Consider the following 20,047-nt stretch of genomic DNA (forward strand, 5'->3'; position numbering starts at 1 on the left):
GTGTATAGAACATTATATGCATCAAAATTTATATGCATCAAGATTTCTCTGACATTATAACAAAAAACAAAAATAATAAAACTATGCAACCCTTATTTTGTCCTACATTAGTATAGAACATTATCATTTTTTTAGAATTGATTCCCATCTCCCCTCTCCCCGGCCCCAAAAACAAAATTATTAGTCCTTGAAATCTGTTAGAGGACAAAGCGATTACTAATATAATAATTGCAAAAAGTATTATATTTCCACTTTGTATTGAAGTTTTGGAAGTATGTTTGTTCTATATAAACTCTTGAATGTCCTATGTTTATGCTGAAGCTAACTTGGACAGATAGCCTGAAATAGAAACATATGCATATCTGGGTCTGATATAATCTTGCTCGCTGTGATTAATTAACACTGGCCTGCTTGCATGAACCACTTTATATTTAATAAATATACTGTCTTGTAGATATAGTTCCACATCATCATTTGATAGGATAGCATTTTAATTTTCTAACACACTAAGTCTTCATTGTTATTAGCACCACTGTTCTTGAGTATATTTCCCATTTCTATACATGGTTAGTGATTCATTGTTATTTCTCAAAAATAGATTTTGGATGAATACAACCGTCTTCTAACATCTCAGTTGGAAACTCAAAGACAAGTAAGTTGACACTGATGCTCCTGAAACTCATTCTCTGGGATATTTTAATAACTATGGAAAACAGTCTCTGCTTTAGATGTATGAACTATAGACTATATTATATCATCAAGGTTGACTGGAAACTACTTGTTCCTGACATATCATTAGAAGTATTATAATTACAGGAGTGGTTAGAATTTAGGGGTACTGAACCTGCATGCTTTGGTTTATGATAAATGCTTTAGGATTATAGCTAAAGCTAAATAATGATTCCCTCCATGTGATGATTTTTTGATGCAATAATAAAGCTAAATAATGAACTCGGAAGTGTTGTATATTTGTGTATATTTATGTATAATAAATGTTTTATTAAATTCATTTCCAATATATATTTTTGCATTTTAATATATATTTGATATAAATAATTTATTTGATAGCATGCCAAAACATTTACACTAGAAACAGGAGTTAATATTAATGGAACAAACTATATATATTATGATTGAGTTGATCCCATAGTTTTCTTAGATTATATTATTTTATTTCTAGAACATACTTCATGATTCGGATGACGAAGAATGCTTGAAGATATTAAAGAATTGCTGGAAGGCTATACACCGAATGATGGGGTGGACAAAGTTCTTCCTGCAGTGCCAGAGCAGACAGATGTTGCTAAGATGGCTTTCAGGTCTGATGTTTTCATGATGTTTCAAACGCCAAAAGGGAAGGAACGAACCTACCAAGATTTGTAAATCCCACCTTAGTAAATCTGTATAATTATTGTCAAATTTGGTAAGCTAATTGAAGTATTAGATAGCATTGTATTTTTTGCTCAAGTTGAAAAGCTTGTTGTGAAATTAGAGTTTTGAACTCGAGATTTATTTTGTATTTGAGCATTAATGTATAAAACAATTATAGCAAAAATTATATATGTTAGTAATTACTATTTGATTTGTCTTGTAATAAAAATTGCATACTGGTTTGGTAATAGAAACTGACTGAAAGTTTATATTATGTAGTGATGAAGGTAAAGTCAATAAAAGGATTTTTTTTTTTTTAATTTGATAAGGTTATCGCCACGCTTTAAAAGCGTGGCCGTATATCTACCTATCGCCACGCTTTAAAAGCGTGGCCATATATCTACCTATCGCCATGCTTTAAAAGCGTGGCCATATTTTCCACCTACAGCCATGCTTTTACAAGTGGCAGATTGTAAAAAAGCGTGGCAAATAAAAAGTGTGGCAATAGACTGAAAAAAGCGTGGCGGTAGCTCAAAAAGCGTGGTGAAAAGCTATCGCCACGCTTTTTTTAGCTTTTTGCCACGCTTTTAAAGCGTGGCAATAGACGTATTTTCTTGTAGTGATAGATATAAATAAAAAAATCAAGATAACAGATATAGATAAAAAAAACAAAGATAACAGATATAGATTGAAAAATAGAGATAATAAATATAGATTGAAGAACAGAGATAACAGATCTAGATCGAAAAATTGAAATAACATATACAGAACGAAAAATAGAGATAATAGATATAGATAAGAAAACAAAGATAACAGATATAGATTAGAAAATAGAGATAACATATATAGATAAAAAACAGAGATAATAGACATAGATCGAAAAACAGAGATAATAGATATAGATTGAAAAATAGAGATAATAAATATAGGTTGAAAAATAGAGATAATAGATATAGATCGAAAAACAAAAATAACAAATACACGTCGAAAAATAGAGATAATAGATATAGATCAGAAAACAGAGATAATAGATATAAATCGAAAAATATTGATAACAGATATAGATAAAAAAACAGAGATAACAGATATAGATCGAAAAATAGAGATAACAGATATAGATAAGAAAATAGAGATAACAGATATAGATTGGAAAATAGAGATAACAGTTATAGATCAAAAAATAGAGATAATAGATATAGATAGAAAATAGAAATAACAGATATAGATCGCAAAATAGAGATAATAGATATAGATAAGAAAATAGAGATGACAAATATAGATAAAAAATAGAGATAACAGATATATATCAGAAAATAGAGATAATAGATATAGATTTGAAAATAGAGACAACTGATATAGATCGAAAAATAGAGATAACAGATATAGATCGAAAAATAGAGATAACAGATATAATTTGAAAAACAGAGATAACAGTTATAGATCGAAAAATAGAAATAATAGATATAGATAAAAAAACAGAGATAACAGATATAGATCGCAAAACAGAGATAATGGATATAGATCGGAAAATAGAGATAACAAATATAGATAAGAAAATAGAGATAATAGATATAGATTTGAACATAGAGAAAACTGATATAGATAAAAAATTAGCGATAACAGATATAGATCGAAAAATAGAGATAATAGATTATAAAACAGAGATAATAGACATAGATAAAAATAGAGATAATAGATATAGATTGAAAAACAGAGATAACAGATATAGATCGAAAAACAAAAATAACAGATAAAGGTCGGAAAATATAGATAATAAATATAGATAAGAAAACAGAGATAACAAATATAGATCAGAAAATAGAGATAATAAATATAGATCGAAACATAGCGATAACTAATATAGATCGGAAAATAGAGGTAACATATATAGATCTGAAAATAGAGATAACAGATATAGATCGAAAAATAGAGATAACGGATATAAGTCAGCAAATAGAGATAATAGATATAGATCAGAAAATGGATATAATTGATATAGATCGAAAAATAGATATAACAAATATAGATCAGAAAACAGAGGTAACAGATGTAGATCACAAAACAGAGATAATAGATATATATATCGAAAAATAGAGATAATAAATATAGATCGATCTTTTTCAGGCAATAATGATTTATTATACGACCTTTGTTTACAAAGGTGCAGGTAAGCTTGAAGCCACTGGAACTCTGGAAGGGTTGGAAATGGGGCCTATAGAAAGAAGGGTTTTTATTTTATGGCCCCACGGTGGGCGCTTGTAGAGGTTGGCCGGTGTATAGCTCGTCTGCCGATGAGTATCTACAAGCTTTCTGTCGGGATGATTTATACGTCGACAATGAGAGAATAAGGGGGTGGGTACCTACAAAAGGCACTCCAATGCTCAAGTCAGTAAGTGAGTAATAAGCTTTGCAGAAAAATGCCATGAATCAAATAAATGTTTTACCACTCTTTTATATTTTGGGATGAAGCATCAGCAGTTATACTCTCAATTATTCGCATTAATGGAGAGTAATAGCATATCAGGGCGTTACAATATTTTTTTCAGTGTCCATTATTGATAACTGATCTATAACATATGTTATCGAGTTATAGTATTAAGAACGAGTTATAACGGCCTGCTGAATTATAGCATTAAGAACGAGTTATAGCGGCCGTATCAGATAGTGTTGTGTTAACTCCTAAGACTCTTTTTAAAATTTATTTTATATGCATAATGAATATTTAAAATATTTAAAATAAGCCAATGAATATCTAAATTTAATTAAATAAGTGATAACTCTAAAATTCAATCATCTAAATATTGAATGTAAAATAATAAATAAAAAGAATACGTGAATTTATATTTACTAAAACTATATGGTAATTTTATAATTTACACTTGTTTAATTTTTATATTTATTTATTTATTTTCCGTGCCTTAGCAATAGTAACTAAGACCCACGACCACGAGAAAGGGACAGTAACACGTCATCGACGTTTCAATTTATGGAGTTTCTTATGCCTTATTCTAATTAAGCTAATAAGTCTAACCATGATATCGTCATGTTATATTTTATTTCTGATCCGGGTTGCTTTGCCAGTACGAGACAAAATGAGGGTTGTTAAGCCCAACAATAATCATTATTTTGTGGTATCAATATCCTCAATGCACCTCCTTTAAACCTTAGTATATCCTCTACCTAACTAATATTCTCTATTAAAATAATACTTAAGATGCACGCAGAGGCATCATGTAATTAACTAATTCAGTGATGCTCTCTTTCGAGTTTTGCGTTGGATAAATGCTTCCCCGTCGTTTATCATTTGAATAATATTATATGTATTACAACTTTTTATATTTTTTTATTAAAAATAATTAATAAAAATAAAAAAATAAAAAATGATATGTCTCTTATATAAAAAAGATATACACAAAAAAATGATATAAATATCTTTTCTCTTATTATTTTAAATTTAATATTTTGTTAGTATAAAATAGTTTTACATGTATATATATTAATAAAAATAATTTTTTTTATATTGATTACGTAAATAATTATTCAAAAAATAAATATAATTATACAAAATATTTTATACGATTAATATATCAAAATTAAATTCAATTATTTATGCCATCGTTGGATTCAATTATAGGAAATATTTCGTAATACCTTGTAATACTTACAATATACTACTGCAGAAAATGTTTGCCATACTCTTCTTTTTCTAGAAAGATATTTATATGTCTGCATACGTATAGTATATATTCTAAACAATACTTTAGACTTCATATTCATATTTCACATTTTGAATTATTTTATTAGAATCGATTTTATCTTCTGTTCATACTATGGCTTAAAAATAAAAGTCAGGATCCAAGTAATTAATTTAATCCAATTTTACAAAAAATTCAAAAAAGCTTGACAAGTCGCTACACAGATGATGTGAGCTAGCCACATCGGTCAATTAGTCCAATTTATTCGGACACGGGTATCAAAAGCTATATTCAATTCAACGGGTAATTTATATAAATAAAATAATTGAAAAAAATCTTTATGCAAATATAATATTGGCAAATTCCAAACATAAATATAACAAACATAATTATATATAATCTGCGATATTCTTTGGTAGAATCTAAATACACGTAATCTGCTACATTCTGTTGCAGATTACGTTGAGAACTAAGTACTCATAAATCGCTACATTCTGTAGCGATTTATGATCATAGGTGCTGAAGCCTATTCCGCTAGAGGGTACAGTGGATTATGAAGAGAGTGGAAGCTTGGGAACATATTCATGAATACCAGTTACTCGTGATGCAAAATGTACGAAGTTATACAAATACACTCTTCATAAGCAGTAAGCCGTAGAAATATAATAGCCACCAGGCATTAACACTAATACAGATTAAATTACTACATAAGTCATACAAGTGTAATAGTCATACAACGATTAAGAGTTAAAGGAAATAAAAATGTCATAAGTCATACAAATAGGTAGGAACTAACACTAACACTAACATACCAAAGGCACTAACACTAACACCCGAAAATGTAAATTGCTAAATGAGAAAATAAAATTCAAAAAACTAGAAGTTCTACGAACTACCAGCAACGGTGGAGCCTCTCTAAGGGCAAGATCTACGCATGTGCCTAGGCTGTCTGCAGAGCCCGCATCGCTTCGGTCGGTTAGGGTCGGCCTCATCCATGTTGTTCCGGATTCTGGTAGACCTCGGTCGCCCATCACGACAATGCCTCAAGCTAAGATCCAGAATAACGGTTGGACTGCCATAAGGTAGCCAAAGTCCCTCTGGTATTGGCGGCACAAAACCCATCTGGTACACCCTGAACACCTTCTGCATGGTGTAGACTTCGTCGACATAGATAGACCAGTCAAGCCATGACTGGGCACAACATGCAATCGCATGGCAACATGGATAATGGAGATCTTGAAAGTATCCACAGTCGCATGTACGATCCTGAAGGGAAACTCGGTACGTCCCAAGTGAAAAGCTCCCGGTCGGTGTCGTCTCGGCAACGGTGTACTCAGACTGGTGTCTATCGAACAGGGTGACAGTGAAGCACCTGGAGTCTCTCAAGTTGCGCTCCATCGCCTTCATAAAAGACTGGAAAAACTTGGCACCGCTGGCCAACTGAACCTCTGTCGTCTGACCACGAATCACAAACAACTCCGCTAGCCGACCATATGTGGACTTCACAAGGGCGGTAACCAGAAGATTCCGTGTACCCTTCAGAACAGAATTAACATACTCAGATATATTGGTCGTCATGTGACCAAATCGTCTGCCATCATCCTGGTGCTGAGTCCACTTATCGTATTCTATTCTGTTTGTCCAATCACACATTGCCGGATTCTCAGTCCGCATTATATCAAACCAATAATGGAACTCTGCCTCAGTCTTTGCATAAGCAGTGTTCACAAGCAAGCGCTTTGCATCCGTGCCCTTGAAACTGAGTGCGAAGTTAGTTGGAACATGCCGAATACAAAATGCTCGGTACGCATGAGGGGGTAACCACCCACTGTTAGGGTTCTCTAGTGCAGCCTTGATGCCGTTGTGCCTATCTGAGATGACCAGTATTCGCTGTTGCGGAGTCACATGTTGGCGCAGGTTGGTCAGGAAGAAAGACCACGACTCGGCATTTTTCCCCTCCACAAGATTGAAAGCAATAGGCAAGATGTTGGAGTTCCCATCTTGAGCGATGGCCAGGAGCAAAGTCCCTCCATACTTGCCATACAGATGAGTACTGTAACACTCTAATTACCCTATGCCTTACCTCTAGCCGTAAGGCAAATGTTAATCAGAGGTTACGACAATCCTAAGGCTTAATACATATTTATATATAGAAGAAAATAATATATTCTAGAAGCCTGATGAAGGATTAAGCTCAATGACAGAATTACAAAAGCGCGAAACGTTCACACGAAGATAACGCATAAGATACAAGGTATAGGTATAAGAGTATAAAATATATATAAATATAAGAATATAATAATCATAGAGAACTAGTCGCAGCTTGCGGAGTTTAAGCCGACTAGTTACAAATAAAAAAAGATACAGAGCTTTAGAAATTAAAACAGCTTATACAACCTATCTCTCAAATAAGCCTCTAAGGCCATAAAGTTGAATATAAAAAAGGTGAGAGAATACTTGTCACGGCCCAAAATGAGCCATGACTGGCGCTCAGGAAAAAGAGTTCCCTAGCAAGCCTAACAGATTCGAATATAAGATAAATAAAAATGTTACAAATAATTTTTGATAAATTTACACTTTCTAGAATGAATAATTACATAATTGAACAAAAATAAAATAAATAAATATAGATGGATCCTGCCTGTGACATATGGAGCAGATGACGTCTAAGAACTCAACAAGGAATAGAACCCATTGCAGATCATTACTCTTGAATAGAAAAGCTCACATAATCAAATACTTATTCCTGAAAAATATTTTTTAAAAAAGGGGTGAGTTTTGCAACTCAGTGACTAGACAGTACATCTATAATTCACATGAGACCATCTAACCATTATTATGAAAATAATTTTAGTTAGAAAATAATAATTTATATGAATAAGTGAATCAATAAGGGAATTCTCATACAGAAATCAAATTAAATAGTCCACACTTGGGCGGCTCCACCTCTAAGGGTAGCCCTTTCCTCTAGTGTGTCCGTACGGAATAACAGATCCAACGTGTGGCCTACACGTTAGGCTAGCAACGCCACTGCTAGCTGAGGTCTGAGCCAGATGCATCTAGGTTAACGTCAAAACCGCCGTTAACTACGGTTTTCTAATATGAGCCTCCCAAACCAATTCAAAACATATAATTTCAAATACAACCAATCTTTGATCTTTCAAATATATAAGGTATCGAATCAAATCAAATCAGATAATACTTTCTCATCCAAATCAGATTCAATCATATTTTCTCAATCTTAAGGCATTTCAAAATATTTCACAATTCCAAAATAAGTGAATACCAACAAAATTTCAATGCTTCAAAAATACATATTCAAATAAAATCAAATGCTTTAAAATAATATAAAACTTCTTCAAACATACATATAGTCTCATAAAAATATATAGTCTCATGTGCATATTAAAATGAGTTTAACAAGGATAAGCATTTAGTTCTAATAAATCAATTTAAAATCATTTGATAATAATCTTTGTAGGTATAACTAAGTTCAAGCACCGTATATCCAAATAATTATAGACGTAAAGTCAAATAATTATAAATGTAAAGTCTACTCACAACGTGGTCCTAAGAGATCGAAGAGACCAAAACCGAAGTGCGAAATTAACGGGTGAGGAGGATTAATGTAGAATGAAATGAAGAGTCACAGGATTTGGACCGGGCAGCGGAAAGTTGCGGCTGCAACAACAGCAGCATCCATTTCTTATTGCAACGTCAATGATCATAGCACCCAGAGAAACTATTGGATTCAAATTGAATGGAAGACAACAAGAAATAGTGCTGGAAAATCCAAGGCAAAGCAGAGGTTCAATAAAATCAGAATGGCAGGATACGGAAGTGAAACAGATTCAAGGGAAAATAGCGAACCAGAACGGCAACAATGGCAGCGGATAGCTCGACGGCAGCAAGGAGGTACGGCGGCAAGGTGGCAGTGCTGCTTCTTCTCCCTCACGAACTCGCCTCCTTCTCCCTCCTCTGTTCGCGGCTCACGGCGCGTGGTAACAACTTTATCAACGGTGATGCAGTAGTGGTGAGGGAACGGCGGTCTCCGACGGCATGCTAGGCAGCAACCAGGCGTGACAGAGCTGGTGGCGTCCTCTCCTCCATCGCGTTTCCCGCGGTGGCAGCTCTCTGCCTCAACGTCTCACTCTCTCCCCTCTTCGTCAGCGCCGGCGGCGACACGTGGGACGGCGGCTCCACGGCGGTAAGGCGCGACGCCGGTGTGCTCCAAGGTGACGGCAGTGATGGTGGACAGCCTCCCTCTCTTCTCTTTTCCGTTCCCTCACTCTCCCCTTTCTCTTTTCTTTGCTTCCGTTACTTCTCCCTCTTTCTCTGAATTGTGTGTGTGTATGTGTGTAAGAGGGAGGGTGTGAGATTTATTTTGAGATTAGGGTTAGGGTTTAGTTTGGGAAAAAGGAGAGTAAGGGTATTGTATGGATTTTACATTCTACCCTCCTTACAAAAATTTTCACCCTCAAAAATTCAAAAATTGATATAATCTGCAAAACTTTACATAGTTTTAGCACTTTACCAAGCATGAGAAAGAAGTATAACGAGGTGCAGAAGTTACAAGATAGGTTTCTGTTAAAACGATGTGATTAGCTTTCACCTACTCTTGTTCCCTTGACAACTTAGATATACATAGTACTTTTCACTTAGTTTGTCAATCTCCTCAAAATACACTTTTACTTCATAATCTCTTGGTTCTGGTATACATCTTCTTGGTAGTAACCAGTCTTACGTCAAGCCTTAGAATTACGACTTTCTGAACTTCAACATCGATAAGTTGTGTCCTAACAAACTAACGTATTACTTACTATATCTAGGAATCACACGAGACCGAAACAAGCTCAGGTTTACTCAAAAGGATACAAAACCTGGGAAGAGAAGAGCAAACATCACAGATGGTGTTTGCACGAATGTAGAAGGATGCTTAAGATTGCAATTAAGCAATGCTGTATAGAAATAATTAAGTGTGCCAGAAAGAGTCAATCGCATCTTAACAAGAAAATCTGAATCAAGAAACTTTAATAGTAACAATTAAAGAAAATATGGTATATTAGGTCAAAACAAGTTCAGGTTGAATCAAAGAAGTACAAAGTTCACAAAAAGAGGTTAACAAAAATCAATGGCTATTTTTACAAAGATTTAAAAGGATGATTAAGGACACGATCAGGCAAGAGAAGAATCAAATCAAAAAAAAACTTTTTCCAAAGAAGATCTGGAACAAGAATTCCAAGAGAATACTAGAAGATATGATGTAACATAGTAAAGCAATTTCAAATTACATCAAGGAGTTACATAGTTCACGTAAAGGAATGCAATGTCAGCACCTGTGTTGTCAAGAATATATGGTATGGCCAAAAGCATGATCAGATTGAGATATGCATAAGATGTAGGACATGAAATAAAATAATCAAATTTCATTTCAACAAGAATTAAAACAAGGAACTCCCGATACGAAATATAGAAGAAAGAACGATACGTCAAATCACGTGGCATGATTATAGCGCATACTCAACACAAACTATCCCAAGAAGTACACCTAATGTTCCCAAACATAACAATTACCATTACTTGGATAAAGAAACGAAGGAGTTTAGAAGAACTATTCCTTGCAGGTTATAAATTCTACCCCTTTGTATGCACCGTACTCAATAATCAGACCACAAGATGTGACAACGCTAGATAGAATATAGATTTTTTTCCCAACAAAACTAGAAAACAAGCAAAACAAAATAAAGTCCAGCATAACAATATCATCATAGCATAAAAGGTTTTAGGGCATAAGTAAATGTTGAAATCATCGAAAAAGCTTCATAATATTCTTCATTAACATCATCAAGACTTTAAAAATGCCAAAATGATGAGTATTGCAAATAATTGAAAGAGCATATTAGAAAAAAGGACATAGATGTTACACCAAAAATTAGAAACTAGTATATAAAAAATGGTATCACCTAAAAATTTTTACTTTTAAACATCAACAACAATAACGAAACAAAATATTCAAACACAATCAATCAAAGTATAGTAATAAAGAAAATATTTAGAACGAGCAAAGGTAACATAAAAAGATGAATCAACTAAAAATAGAAAACACATGAAAAGAAAAGAAAATATTGACAATTTTATGCCTCCACACTCAAGTTATGATCAATCCATACCCATAATTTTTCAGGTCAACAAGTTATAATGAAATAACTCAAGATTAAACCCATTGACTCAAAATGAATCCATCAGTTTCTTTAGAGTTTAGACATCCACAATCTTCATACATTGCAAACAAGCACCAAAGTTGTCCTAAAATTAAAAAATAATAAAAAAAAATTTTAACAATGCCTACTTTATAATACTCCGTGAATATAATAAGGAGAAAAACTCATAAAAAGAATTTGTTAAACTTTAAAGAATTAGGTATCCAATCTTTTCCATCTGAAATCGCCAGAAATTCTTTCCAATATCTAAGACCTACGATCTCAATCTCACGAACCCAGAAAACCAATCTCTCCAAATCTCTGAGAATAATGACAATAGTTGAGAACAGAGGAATTTTCAAAAACAAAGCAAGGGTTAAGAAAATTTTCGAGTTTCAAATCTTAGCCAAAAAGCAAAGTTCATCACCAAAAGAATAAAAGACAAATATCACCAAAACAAATAAAATTATAAGAGCTGATTCTAACACACCCTCATCCATACATAAACAAAATTTTTGTCATGATAATACGCATAAAATATGTTGTTTGAGCTACCCTTTAGTAAGGCATTCACGTCTAAATGTAATCCACTGTTGCAACAATGAAATCAAAGCATAGCACATAATTATTAAAAGACACAGACACAAACACATCAGATGTGGTGTGCACTTCTAAAATCAGACCAATAAAATTATTTCGACTTTCAATTTCAAAATCATGAACATGATCATAAAAATTCACTTGAAAGCACGAAGTCATTTCGACATGATCACGAAAAAAAGTTTCTTAATCTAACTAATGATAAACTTGAAAAGCATAAAGGTAGTATGATAGAAAGCCTTTTGATATTTACTTCCATCTAAATAATATGGAAAGGATCCTATTAAATAGATGGAAAATTGTGTGAACCAATAAAACAATATATGTAAGCATCCAAAAATTAAATAATTTCTCTCCTTGTTCCTCAATTTAAGTCTCTGCTAAGTTAGCTCTCACCTCTTTTTTTTTTTCATGCACATTAACAAATAACAGTTCATACTTATATATAATCCAAAGGTAGGAACGTGTATGAATTTAGGAACAATGTCTTCTTTTTTTTTGCACCTACACCCAAAGAGAACTTGAAACACGCTATTTTGGAACTGACCATATTTCTATCAATCTATTTTTCCTTGTTTGTGTACGAAACCATTTTTCTTGAACACATTTTAGATATATAACTCCATAAACATCAAACTAGCAAGGAGAAAACAAAACAATGTTCAATCAGGACCATACATAGTAGAAGCATACAATTAGAAGCAATCATCTAAAATTCACATAACCCCTTATCAATCTAGCCACACAAATTGTTCCTGAAAACCCAGTAGCTGCTGAATATACTCCTTCATTTGTTGTCATCATTTCAAAAGCCTTAACCTCTCCATTCAAGTATCATATATTTCATAAAAATCTCTTGAAATAACTAACTTCTTTCACAAACATCACATTTCGCAAAAATCATCAGAATTCAGTAACAATAGAAAAATCATAGAACATAATCACAATAATTCTATGACAGAAAAATCATGTCCAACAACACAATACTATAATAAAACCAGATCATCAAATTAGAAAAATTCAAACAAACTTCTAAATCGAAAAGATCTTCGATCCATCTAACTAGTCACCCAAATAATTCTCTATCCCTAAACAGATAAAATCACCAGTTCGCCAAACAACAATAACACTCCATTATATGTTCATCACAGAGTTCTTCTCCTTGAAAAATTGAATAACAGTTTTCAAAATTCTTAATTTGAAACAAAAGGATCACAAGCAACTCAAAATTTAGTCATAACTTCAAAGATTATCAACATAAAAGAAAAATTCAGATATCGCTTATCAAGTCCAAAACAAAGCATCTCGTTTAGTAACTCAATGAATTCATGCAATCCAAAATTTCAAATACAGCTCTATAAAGGAATTAGATAGTAATTCAAAGCAAACACCGATCGGATCTTCTAAGTAATTCATGAAATATTGACATCAGGAATCATAGAGAACAACACAAAGACGAAAAAGATTAAAGCATGCATTCACAAAATCGGAAAAGGTTAGAACTAGCTACAAGGCAGGAATCGCGAACCGGAACCGAAACTGAAACTATTGCAAAAATACGTTCGAGAAAATCTAGCAAAGGATAGGGCAAGATTGGGCACAAAAGGACAAGAGTAGTAAGAAGTGGCAGAGGACAGATGATCACAGTAACCAGAAGACAACAATGACATAGAAGACAAAGAGGACATTCCTATAGGCCTTTTATAGTGCCACAATTTGTACAAATAGGTGTGCTTCTATTTATACAATTGTGATCCTACCATAGGACACTTGCTCCATATTACACAGCTTAAACCTAAGCTCTGATACCACTCTGTCACGGTCCAAAATGAGCCATGACTGGCGCTCAGGAAAAAGAGTTCCCTAGCAAGCCTAACAGATTCGAATATAAGATAAATAAAAATGTTACAAATAATTTTTGATAAATTTACACTTTCTAGAATGAATAATTACATAATTGAACAAAAATAAAATAAATAAATATAGATGGATCCTGCCTGTGACATATGGAGCAGATGACGTCTAAAAACTCAACAAGGAATAGAACCCATTGCAGATCATTACTCTTGAATAGAAAAGTTCACATAATCAAATACTTATTCCTGAAAAATATTTTTAAAAAAAGGGGGTGAGTTTTGCAACTCAGTGACTAGACAGTACATCTATAATTCACATGAGACCATCTAAACATTATTATGAAAATAATTTTAGTTAGAAAATAATAATTTATATGAATAAGTGAATTAATAAGGGAGTTCTCATACAGAAATCAAATCAAATAGTCCACACTTGGGCGGCTCCACCTCTAAGGGTAGCCCTTTCCTCTAGTGTGTCGTACGGAATAACAGATCCAACGTGTGTCCTACAGGTTAGGCTAGCAATGCCACTGCTAGCAGAGGTCTGAGCCAGATGCATCTAGGTTAACGTCATAACCACCGTTAACTACGGTTTTCTAATACGAGCCTCCCAAACCAATTCAAAACATATAATTTCAAATACAACCAATCTTTGATCTTTCAAATATATAAGGTATCGAATCAAATCAAATCAGATAATACTTTCTCATCCAAATCATATTCAATCATATTTTCTCAATCTTAAGGCATTTCAAAATATTTCACAATTCCAAAATAAGTGAATACCAACAAAATTTCAATGCTTCAAAAATACATATTCAAATAAAATCAAATGCTTTAAAATAATATAAAACTTCTTCAAACATACATATAGTCTCATAAAAATATATAGTCTTATGTGCATATTAAAATGAGTTTAACAAGGATAAGCATTTAGTTCTAATAAATCAATTAGTAAAACTAATTTAAAATCATTTGATAATAATCTTTGTAGGTATAACTAAGTTCAAGCACCGTATATCCAAATAATTATAGACATAAAGCCAAACAATTATAAATGTAAAGTCTATGCACAACGTGCTCCTAAGAGACCGAAGAGACCAAAACCGAAGTGCAAAATTAACGGGTGAGGAGGATCAATGTAAAATGAAATGAAGAGTCACAGGATTTGGACCGGGCAGCGGAAAGTTGCAACTGCAACAACAGCAGCATCCATTTCTTATTGCAACGTCAATGATCATAGCACCCAGAGAAACTATTGGATTCAAATTGAATGGAAGACAACAAGAAATAGTGCTGGAAAATCCAAGGCAAAGCAGAGGTTCAATAAAATCAGAATGGCAGGATGCAGAAGTAAAATAGATTCAAGGGAAAATAGCGAACCAGAACGGCAACAATGGTAGCGGACAGCTCGACGGCAGCAAGGAGGTACGGCGGCAAGGTGGCAGCGCTGCTTCTTCTCCCTCACGAACTCGCCTCCTTCTCCCTCCTCTGTTCGCGACTCACGGCGGCGGCAACAGCTTTATCAACGGCGACGCAACAATGGTGAGGGAACGGTGGTCTCCGACGGCATGCTAGGCAGCAACCAGGAGTGACAGAGCTGGTGGCGTCCTCTCCTCCATCGCGTTTCCCGCGGCGGCAGCTCTCTGTCTCAACGTCTCACTCTCTCCCCTCTTCGTCAGTGCCGGCGGTGACACGTGGGACAGTGGCTCCACGACGGTGAGGCGCGACACCGGCGTGCTCCAAGGCAACGGCAGTGACGGTGGACAGCCTCCCTCTCTTCTCTTCTCCGTTCCCTCACTCTCCCATTTCTCTTTTCTTCACTTCCGTTTCTTCTCCCTCTTTCTCTGAATTGTGTGTGTGTATGTGTGTAAGAGGGAGGGTGTGAGATTTATTTTGAGATTAGGGTTAGGGTTTAGTTTGGGAAAAAGGAGAGTAAGGGTATTGTAGGGATTTTACAATACTATGACGAAAGTAAAACATAATTAAACAAGGAACGAACCATACTCCGCTCTGTCACCATATCCGTAAAAAACAACAACAAAGTATGGAATGAGAACCGGAGGTTTTCAGTATGGTAACAGTGCCCAATGATGTAAGATGTAAGGCTCCGGGACGTCGAAGGCAATAGTAGAACTTCACATCACATACTGATATTCAAGCTTAGCACCAATAAATAAATAAAGGACTTAAACCATAAACCGGGTTATCTAAACTTAGGGAGAATTCTAACTAAACTAGTCACACCGCTGTATCCCACAGCCCTCGCCAACCTACCCTCCGTGCGATCCCATCGTCACCGCCTACCTAACCTCCTCAGCATCAGACAATCACAATTAATGCAAACAAGTAAAACACAGATAATATTCATATACAACAAGTAGTTGAAGAAGTAGGTAGGCATATTATACAATTAGGCAAACTCAAGTAAACAAAGCAAGCAAGCATATAGAAGATGCACATGATGAATGTCTGCCCTATTGGCTGTGATATCACATGTCGGTTAATGCCAAACCCGACCGAAAATCCGGTCGACAACTCCCGGATTAGTCTCTCTATTGCGCATAAGGAGGAAAATTCTGAGGGAGAGTGCCCTACCACCTTCTCCTTTCAGAGGAAAATATTCTGAAGGAGCGTGCCCTACCACCTTCCTCTGGTTGTCGCATGATTCCGTGGGTTAGTGCCCTACCACCTTGCAATCAGAGAGAAGTCGCATTTTCAGGAGGAATAGTTCCAAGGGTTGAGTGCCCTACCACCTTCTCCTTTCAGAGGCAAATATTCTGAGGGAAAGTGCCCTACCACCTTCCTCTGGTTGCGAGAAATATGAGTGAGAAGTCCATCTTTAACTCTCACATCCGAACGTAGGCGGGATACTGCCACAGCCTCTACGACGGAGAACAATACAAATTGTAATCACATATTCAATCTCAGAGGCTACTCCTCTTAACACTTCCACTCATACTCATCACAACCATCATCAAGTCATAAGTTCCATTCCAAACTCTTAGTTCATCAATTTCTCAAGTCATTGTCAACAATCACCATATGCACCACTCTTCCTTCTCTCTCGACTAACTCATCCGCAATACACCATAATCCTAAACCTCCGTTTGCTAACTTTTTAAAGGAAAACCCAACTTAAAACCTTAGGACTTTTCCCATATTTCAATGCTCTAAAATAAGCCCAAGAGTCTTAAAATGGTGTTATAGAAGCTTACAACCTTGTCGGGAGGTGAAATAGTTGAAAACAAAGTTTAAAATTATAAAACAGGGCGTGTACGTCCGCGCAGAGGTGTGCGGGCGCACGCCCAGGAAGATTTTGAAAGTGTGTGTACGCATAGGGGTGTGCGTATGCACAGGTACTAAAATATACAAGCCTGTTCACTCACACAAGTTGTGCGAGCGCCCCAACAGACGACCCTTCCCGACTTGTGCGTGCGCATAGGGCTGTGCGTCCGCACAAGTCATAATTCTTCATTGATGTGCGTGCGCACAACCTATACTAGCGCTGCCACAAGAGCCCTTTCCCTTACCTGTGTGTACGCACAGGTCTGTGCGTCTGCACAGAATAACATTTTTGTAGGGTTGTGCGTGCGCACATATCAGAAAATCCTGAAATTCTGCAACTTTGCGGAATTTCATATTTTCAACACCAATTTTGAATGATAATTACTTCCTCTACAAAATTCCAAATTTTGCAAACTTTATATCAAATCGAAGGGTTTTCAATAATCTTCAAATATAAACCAAATTTAACAAATTTTGAAAATCGAGGCAAAAGTTATGATTAGGCCAAGTTCACCAAAAATCCTTTTTCACCCAAAACCTCAAATCCTCAAATTTAACCATCTCTCAATTCAAAACCAAACCAAACCATATCCAACCATCATAAACCACTACTACATACAATATCTTATCATTTCACATCATCCTCCTCAATTTTACACCTAAATTACTCAACCATTATACCATATCTCACTACTAAATCCATAATTTCCTACTTAAACATAAATCCACACTCATAATCATAATCAACCAACAACAACCTGAACTACCAAAACAAATCCTCATAAATTCTAATAATCATTATCAAACTCTATCCATCATTAGCCAAATCCATCATAAAGCTCATCAACACCAATGATACCCAACAATGCTCAACAACCACAATAACCAATAATCAAACATCATCATCAATATATGTCATTTATAATCATAATCATCAATATCTTTTATTCCAACCCACGATAAACATTTTTCATTAACTCATCATCTAAATTATGAAAATTCTCATTATCCATCAATAATTTCATACGCCAACAATTAACATCAATTCATATATAATTACTCATACACCCACAACATTCAATCCTATCTTAGGGTCAACTAGCCTAAGTGTCCAGAAACATTACATATTACATAAAGAAAACTGAAACCATACCTTGGCCGATTCCCAAGCGCACCAAACATCAAAACGAAGCCACCAAGCTTGATCCAAAGCCTCAACCAACTCCAACAAACACCAAAGCTCAAACTAACAACACATATATCACCAAAATCAAAACCTAAGATACATAAAATAACTAAACACAAGGGTTTAGTGGAACCTTAGCTTACCCAACATGATTAGGGGTAAAATTCAACATTTACCCGCTACTAGAGATCACCTAAATAACCAAAACCACAAAATCTACTCAAAATCATAACCTCAAAATCGCAGAAATATAGGGCACAAAACTGGAAAGAGACACAATTTCTTACCAGGTTTCTTTAGATAGAAACGTAAAACTCGACAAGAGCTTTGCGTGGCTGCAAACGGCTCATCAATCGGAGCTCCGGATCAAAAGTTATGGCTCCCGAAAGATGGAGGTGAATAGTGACATTCCCCTCTTCTCCTCTCATCTCCAATCTGCGCCCCTCTCTCTCAAATTAGGCCAAAATGAGCTGAATGCTCATTAATTGGCCTTATATATGTTGGACCTTGGACCCGGTTTGGGTCCGGTCCAATCCGTTAGCGATTTGGGTCCGTTTGGTCCACTTTGGGGCAAAACCTTTAAGATTAGTGCCCGATCTTCAATTCTAAATTATTTTTTTCTCCTTTCAAAATAATAAATCAATCTTCAAAATATTATTTTCCAAAATACGTGGTACTAGACAGTCTAGAGCCGGTACTGCCAGCTTAAGTGTCAGTACGCATTTTTACAAAAACTTTTCAAAAGAAATACATTTCCCAGCTCAGAAAAATTCATTGAAATTAAATTTCACATTTTCATTTTCAAATTAAAACTTCTAAATTTTGAATCTATTCCGGCACTAAAATTATTTTATTAAAACGGTTTTACGTGAAAATGTGGGTTATTACAAGTACCATCTATGCTGACCAATGGTTTGCAATGTCGGAAAGCTTCAACATAAGGAGAAAACGTCCAGAAAAGACGATGAAAGTACACGGTTAAGTCATCCATGTCATCATTGACTCGAACCGGAGACGTTTTCAACAAGGCTACTGTCCCCTCCATGGTAGACTGCACACCAAGTATCCAACGAGGTAGCTCGGCATATGACTCTTTCCAGTCCCCGTATATCTGTGCTACCGCCTTCTGTTTTGCCAACCACGTCTTCCTGTAAGTTGGCTTGAACCCGTACGTTCCTTCAGTAGCTTCTTGCAACACCTTTATCGATAATGCCACATTAGCTCGAACCAGAGGAAAGATCTTCGCACAGATCACGTGATAATCAAGTTGTTGGTGGTCGCTTGATATCGATGTAGCCAAGCATGTGTGTGGTCCGTTGTACCGTCGAACCTCCTAGGTTCCCTTCCGCGCTCGAAGGCTGATGCGAATCATCCACGTGCAACCCTTCCCGAACTCCTTGCATCTCCCATGGTACTTAAGATGATCTGACTCCATCACTCTGTACTCAACACCGCACCGAATGCTGTAATCCTTTACAGTAAGCACAACTTCCTCCTTACTGTGGAAAGATTGGTCAACTTGAAATTCAGCTACAGAATTTCCCTCGTGCAACCCTTGACCCCCAAAGGTTGGTGCTGACTCGTCGGTTGGCCGATGGCTTCCAGGTCCAGGGTAGAATAATGTGCAGGTTGCTCATGTGTGCCAGCACTTGACGGTGGTTGACATGTTGCTGGGTTTGTCGGAATTTTATCATCGCTGTCCCCTCCAATGTCAGCAGGCTCTTCGTCGAAATCATCCTCTAGCATCGCATTTTCAACCCGATCCGGTTCCCCATCACGTCCTGCATCTAGAGATGGATGAGTTGAGGTGAATACCCCAATTGGACCAGCTGGCCGATACTCCAACAAACA

General features: G+C 35.5%; 2 protein-coding genes across 2 annotated transcripts; both read right to left on the reverse strand.

Annotated features, from left to right (window-relative positions):
* Nucleotides 1-5,981: 5,981 nt before the first annotated feature.
* LOC148563393 (uncharacterized) lies at nt 5,982-8,295 on the reverse strand. Its single transcript, XM_088486785.1, has 2 exons — nt 8,269-8,295; nt 5,982-7,100 (listed from the first exon to the last, which is right to left on the reverse strand). The coding sequence occupies exons 1-2, from the start codon at nt 8,293-8,295 to the stop codon at nt 5,982-5,984; spliced, it is 1,146 nt and encodes a 381-aa protein (XP_088342911.1).
* Nucleotides 8,296-16,440: 8,145 nt separating this feature from the next.
* LOC107640149 (uncharacterized) lies at nt 16,441-19,599 on the reverse strand. Its single transcript, XM_016343699.1, has 3 exons — nt 19,519-19,599; nt 19,091-19,394; nt 16,441-16,607 (listed from the first exon to the last, which is right to left on the reverse strand). Exons 1-3 carry the CDS (start codon nt 19,597-19,599, stop codon nt 16,441-16,443), a joined length of 552 nt encoding a protein of 183 aa, XP_016199185.1.
* Between the last annotated feature and the right edge of the window lie 448 nt (nt 19,600-20,047).

The sequence above is a fragment of the Arachis ipaensis genome, chromosome B5 (assembly GCF_059453495.1).
Source record: "Arachis ipaensis isolate K30076 ecotype BB chromosome B5, ASM5945349v1, whole genome shotgun sequence".
In the NCBI taxonomy this organism is placed as follows: domain Eukaryota; kingdom Viridiplantae; phylum Streptophyta; class Magnoliopsida; order Fabales; family Fabaceae; genus Arachis; species Arachis ipaensis.

Coding starts and splice junctions, on each gene's coding strand:
- LOC148563393 (XM_088486785.1), bottom strand. CDS start 8,295: ATGATTGAATCTGATTTGGATGAGAAA. Junction 7,101..8,268: donor AATCTGATTTGGATGAGAAA/GTATTATCTGAT, acceptor CTGTATGGCAAG/TATGGAGGGACTTTGCTCCT.
- LOC107640149 (XM_016343699.1), bottom strand. CDS start 19,599: ATGCAAGGAGTTCGGGAAGGGTTGCACGTGGATGATTCGCATCAGCCT. Junction 19,395..19,518: donor GGAACCTAGGAGGTTCGACG/GTACAACGGACC, acceptor TTATCGATAAAG/GTGTTGCAAGAAGCTACTGA. Junction 16,608..19,090: donor ACCATTGGTCAGCATAGATG/GTACTTGTAATA, acceptor TCTCCGTCGTAG/AGGCTGTGGCAGTATCCCGC.